The following is a 6,000-nucleotide window of genomic DNA, read 5'->3' on the forward strand; positions in this document are numbered from 1 at the left end:
AAAAATTATTTCACTCCTCTGCTCAAAACCCTCCAGTCAGAGATCTCATTTCACTCAGAATAAAAGCCCAAACCCTTATAATGGCATATGAAAGTCCTAAAGATGTCTCACCCATTTATTTACCCTTCCCATCCATTGTAAGGCTCCATTCTACTCCCTCCTTCCCCCTCCTATACAACTCCACCTTTGCCTCTCTGAATTCATCTGATATTCTCCTCAATCAGTCCTGCTGGTTTCCTCACTCTTCATCCTCCTCATTAGACTTTCATCTCAAGTCCTAATGCCAGGAGCATGTACTCCATAGTTGTCTGCTTGACTCTTTTTCACTCCCTTCTTGTCTTTGTTCAAATATCTTTTCTCAGTGAGGCCTACCATATGCACCCTTCTTTTTTTTTTTTTTTATTCTTTTTAGATTTTATTTATTTATTTGACAGAGAGAAATCACAAGTAGATGGAGAGGCAGGCAGAGAGAGAGGAAAGGGAGCAGGCTCCCTGCTGAGCAGAGAGCCCAATGCGGGACTCGATCCCAAGACCCTGAGATCATGACCTGAGCCGAAGGCAGTGGCTTAACCCACTGAGCCACCCAGGTGCCCCCATATGCTCCCTTCTTAAAAATCGATCTTTCAGGGAACCTGGGTGGCTCAGTGGGTTAATCATCCAACTCTTGATTTCAACTCAGGACATGAGCTCAAGGTCATGAGTTGAGCCCCAAGTCCAGCTCCATGCTCAGTGAGGGAGTCTGCTTGAGATTTTCCCTCTCCCCTTCCCTCAGCCCTACCCCTGACTTGAGCACTCTCTCTCAAATAAATAAGTAAATCTTTAAAAATATAAAATAAAATTGACCTTTCTGCCCTCTATCCATCCTCATGACCTTGATTAATTTTTCTTTGCTGTACTTACCACCTTCTAGCATACTGTGGAATTTGCTTATTAATTATATTTATTATGTCTCCTTCCAACTGAAAATGCAAACTCCTTGAAGATAGGGAATTTTTTTCTATTGTTATTTTGTTACTCTTTCCTTCACATCTTGAACGGGCTAGGATGGTCAATAAATATTTTTTAACGAATGAATTAATAGATGGGTGATTTAGTAAACCCCCAATCTCAAAGTCTTGTTCTTCTGCTGCCAACCAATAAGCCTAACTTTAAAATCCCAGAGTACTTTTATCATTTTCTATCCTACTCTTTCCATAACAAACGTATTATTTGATTTCCATGTTACTGTGCATGTCTTTCACTCTTCAAAAACCTTAAAACCTTTTAAAATGTTCACAAAGTAATCAGTGACTATTGAACAAAATTAATTAGATTCCCACTCAGTGGAAGGACATGCTGGGGTTCTAATGTAATTGCTCTTGTCTCATCCTACCAAATCAGTAAAAACCAGTATTTTGGTGTTTCTACTTGACAGTACCTCTTTATCACAAAATGGAAAACAAATTTTGCCATCACGTTGCTGGACAAAACAACAAATGGTTTTGAAGGACCTTAATAAGGGGCCTCCTCTTCCCATCTAACTCATTTTATCTTCTATCAGTGCCTCTCACAAACATGATATTCTCATCAAACTGTACTACTCAGTGGCCCCAGGCTATGTGTTTGTCCTTTTCTTTGGTTGTTTCCTCTGACAAGAATGCTCTTGCTCTCTTCTCTGTTTGTAAAACTCCTACCTATTCTTCACACCATGACTCAAATTCTACCTCTTCCTGAAGCTTCTTTGATCCTACTGGGCAAATTGTTTCTTGCCTCTGTGTCCACAAGTAGTGTATGGATATCTGTCTCTTATTATAGCCCTAATCACATTTCATCATATAAATAATTATTTGTCAACCTATGTTTTTGCAACTCCTCAGTGATACTTCCTAGCAGACAAGGAATATATCTTCGTTTGTTTTTTATTCATTCGATGGCATACCATCCAAGAAACTAATATATAGTTACTGAATGAAGCAAAAAAAACAAAAAAACAAAAAACAAAAAAAAATGTTGTGGGTACAAGTACCCTTATATACATATTCAGATGTGCCACAAGTGTACAAGAGAAAGAACTATTCAAAACCACCTTCTTTTAATAATGCCTGAAACAAAACTACTGGTTTAAATGTGAGGGAGCTTTGGCTGCCTGACAATAATATTTAAAGGTCATGAGTCATGGCCTTAGAGTAACCATAGCTACTCAGCATACACACAGTACGAGTCATGTTTGTAGCATAATTCAGGAGAAAAAAGCTTCAGAAAGCCTATTAACCTTGAGAGAAAACAAATGAGAATTAACAAACATATTTGTGAAGCTTGTTTTTATTGCAATGGTTTTGTTTTACTTCAGGGTTCCTGGAAAAACTGAGAAAATCCTTTAAATTTCTATCGGCAGGGAGTATTAATAGGACATTTCAGCTTTACAGTCATTTTTTCTCTGTAAGTGACAAGAACATAAATATTTCCTTCCTCTGAGTGAAATATCTGTTTTTCAAACTTTTTACCCCCCCCCCTTTTTTTTAACAGGAGTAGTAATCAGTTACACTTAGTCCATGTGAATAAAAGATTTTAATAAAACTGGTTTGGAAATATAGCTAGTGAGCACCCAAGTCTTATGGGAAAGAATTTCCTGGGAAAATGCCTTCTTTATTCCCTAGGTTAATTGCATCCAAGGCCTAATCCTCTTTTCTTGGACTAACATAGGAGCAAATTCCCAATTGGTTTCTATAAACTGTAGAGAAGATCTGTCTCAAGGGCCTGAGAAGAGAAGAAGGATGGAAAAAAAAGTAGGACAGACCACCGGGCACATGGGACAAGTTTGCTCCTCCTTAGAACTGAAGGAGCTGAACTGAACTCACCTAAGGGGTAGCCAAGGTAGTATGTACTTGGCAGTGTCCAAGCTCAAAACCCTGCTCTCTACTTGCATAAATACTCAGTTCCATATGATTCCATATGGAGACCAAAACACCAGTGATAATTTGCAGTGAGAGCACAGTCCTGCTCCTCATTTGGCTTCCCTGCTGGCTGTACACGGGGCTATTTATTTCAAAGTTGTTAATCGCAGAGCATTTTCTCTTCATTCAGTAACATTATGTTCACCTCTTGGATTGTCAGCACATTGACATATTATCTCTTTAGGTGCTGTGTTCAGGGAAATTAAAAGAAAATGAGCATTTGCTAAATTTCATTTTCTTTAACAGACAAAAGACTCTCTCCTTCCCAAAGACTATTAATCTTTTGAAGGTCACAGACCTTTTGCACACAGAAACAACATCTCACAAAAAGTTTTGGGGAATTTGTGATTTTCCCACAGCATCTATGGACCATAGACCCCAGGTGAAAAGCCAATAAAAACAAGGCCCACACATTTCATGTAATGAAAATAACTTTTAAAGCCTAACTAAGCAGAGCTGTAGTGTACATATCACAGGATACCACCTGTCACAATCTAGCTCTTTCTACAAAGGAGATATGGCTGTCTCCTATTCCAGGCTTAAAAGAAAACGCGAAGTCGCAGGTGTTTCCACATTTGAAGGGGAAATGCGTATTGTGCCTACTTGTGAATTTCCCCATGATTAACCGTAGATCAGTTAATTACAGGGGTGAGTTTTACGTCCATGTCTGTCACCAGAGATGATCTGGGTTTTTATTTGAGGAGAGTTGTAATGACCTAGCTTCTGTTGTGGGTATCTCCTGGCAAGGGAATGGTGAAGGTGACATTTCATTACAGTGGTTCCTGTAAACGGCTGGCTCGGCCTTCCCTCCCCATGCCAATAAAATGGTTGGGGTAAGTGTGTGATTGTGATTTTGAGAAGAGCAAGTAAGGGACATTTTATTCATTCAACAAATACTTATTGAATACTTGTTGTCTATCAGACCCTGCCCTATGAAAGCATCATTCAAAGAAAGGGGTCACTTTTCAGGATCAGGTGAAAAGTCTGTCTGATGTTTTCCCCCAGACTTCAAAGAAAGGTTTTCTTTGAAGCACTGAGTAAGATCGCCTTTATCTAGAAATTCCCATGAGTTTTTTTGCGACAGGCAGAGCTGGGAACTCACCTGATTCTCTCCAGGGTTTCAGACCCTGGGGCCACAGATTTCTTGCTATAACATTCTCCCATCTCAAGTCAGGCCCACTGATGTACCCCGTCCATGGGACAGACATCAACTATCCCCATTCCTTAGCTTCAGAATCCCTGTGACTGGTCTGCTGTTCCCTGTTGCTAGGCAACCACAATGGTTGTGGGAAGAACAGTTACTTCCCAAGGGGAAGAAAAAAAAAATCTCAATTACAAAGCCACAGTAACTCTTCAAAACATCTCACAAATCAGATCCAATCATGAGTATTCATGTAGAACCACCACAGATTCATCATTTCTTGAAAACGCATTCAAAGCGGGCCAGAAGCAGTGGTTTTGTGCTCAAGCTATGTCCTGCTTGCTTTTGGAACCAGTGCTGACAGTCATGCTGCTGGTCTAAGAGGGTTGCATCCACAGAAATGGGTCGGTTTGCAGGCTGGCAGTAGTTTTTGCCCCAGGCTCCACGCACCCCCCCCCCCCCAGCCTTGTGATGATCTTCTTTCCCTGGAATCCAGAGACTGCAAGGTTCCACCTGGCCACATCCTGATGAAGGCTTCTTTCCTGATGCAGGATTGCAGGGGTGGTAAATCGTAGCCGATGAGCTGGCATTCTCTTCACTGTCACAAATTACCTGCACTGCTGCTCCTTCTTGCCTTTGTTTATCCAGAAACACTAGCCACTTTCTTCCAGCAGGTTGCTGTATCTCTCCCTGGATGTGTTCATGGTCCCAGGTCAGCCTGTCTGCACCACACTTCCTGCCCCAGCAGGAAGTGAATGTAGGACTTCTGCAGTCTACAGTTGGGAATCACTTCTGGGTTTGGATTCTTTCTATCCTAGACTCATCCAAACCAGATCACATAGCCTATCCCAAAATAACTTAGGTTGAAATGACAGCAATTTTTCTTATCACAGAATTGATTTCTAGGGATACAGCATATTAGATCAAATGACTGTAAAAGTAGTGAGCATAGTTGGAACTTATCAGTTAAAGGGTATAATTAACACTTACTTCTACAATAGGATTTTAAGTCACCCCAATCCTTGGTTTAAACAAAACAAAACCTATGAATAACTTATGAACTGTGGGGGCACCTGGGTGACTCAGTGGGTTAAGCCTCTGCCTTCGACTCAGGTCATGATCCCAGGGTCCTGGGATCAAGCCCCACATCGAGCTCTCTGCTCAGCGGGGAGCCTGCTTTCCCCCCTCTCTCTGCCTGCCTCTCTGCCTACTTGTGATCTCTGTCTGTCAAATAAATAAATAAAATATTTTTTAAAAAAAAGTTATGAACTGTGGAGCGGTTGGTATTCTGAGTGAAAAAGTCCCCACTAACTAGGTAGGTGTAGCCTCTGGAATTCAGAAAATCATCTCACCTCTCTATGCCTTAGCTCTTTTATTTATAAAAGACTTACTTGAGTTGTTTCTGTCCACCCTTCCAACTCTTAACATTCTGTTCTGTTTCCTTACTCCTCTTGTTAAAAAAAAAAAAGAAAGAAAGAAAAGAGAAAAAAAAAAAAAGAAAAACACAAAAAACAAGAAAAAAACCACAGGGTAAATTATGCTTTAGTGGATTTTAGAGGAATGTGCAGATGTTTGACATGTAGCTGGTTCATAACAACTTATGAAAAAAAGGTCATCTCAATAATGGCTGGTGAAAGGCGATGTAAGCACTAATTATTTATAATGGTTATTAATCTTATCTTACATCTCACTGATCAAAAAGAGAGGTGGGGAGATATGGCTGGTCTAAAAACAGACTTTCAAAAAGTCCTTGAAAAACAAAGTGACTTTTCCACTGTTAATCCTCCTTAAATGAGTATTACTGAAGGATTTCAGAAGGAGGTGGTGAAGAAATTAGCAGGTTTATTGAAGATATGTTGGTCTGCAGAATTCTTGGCTGACCAGGCTAAATAATGAAATAAATGATACTTAAGGAAAAGTTCTTCT

At 40.1% G+C, this 6,000-nt stretch overlaps 1 protein-coding gene across 6 annotated transcripts in view; it reads right to left on the reverse strand.

The window, feature by feature from the left end:
* Positions 1-4,530, reverse strand: part of CCDC192 (coiled-coil domain containing 192) — a 198,013-nt gene extending 193,483 nt beyond the window's left edge. For all 6 annotated transcript variants that reach the window (XR_014309555.1, XR_014309556.1, XM_082723100.1 and 3 more), the window contains exon 1: positions 4,036-4,530. Coding sequence is in view for 4 of the 6 variants with exons in the window: in XM_082723100.1 (XP_082579226.1) it covers positions 4,036-4,097 (62 nt within the window). In the remaining 2 variants the exon portion in view is untranslated. The remainder of the gene's footprint in view (positions 1-4,035) is intronic.
* Between the last annotated feature and the right edge of the window lie 1,470 nt (positions 4,531-6,000).

This window comes from Mustela nivalis, assembly GCF_964662115.1.
Source record: "Mustela nivalis genome assembly, chromosome: 3".
NCBI lineage: Eukaryota > Metazoa > Chordata > Mammalia > Carnivora > Mustelidae > Mustela > Mustela nivalis.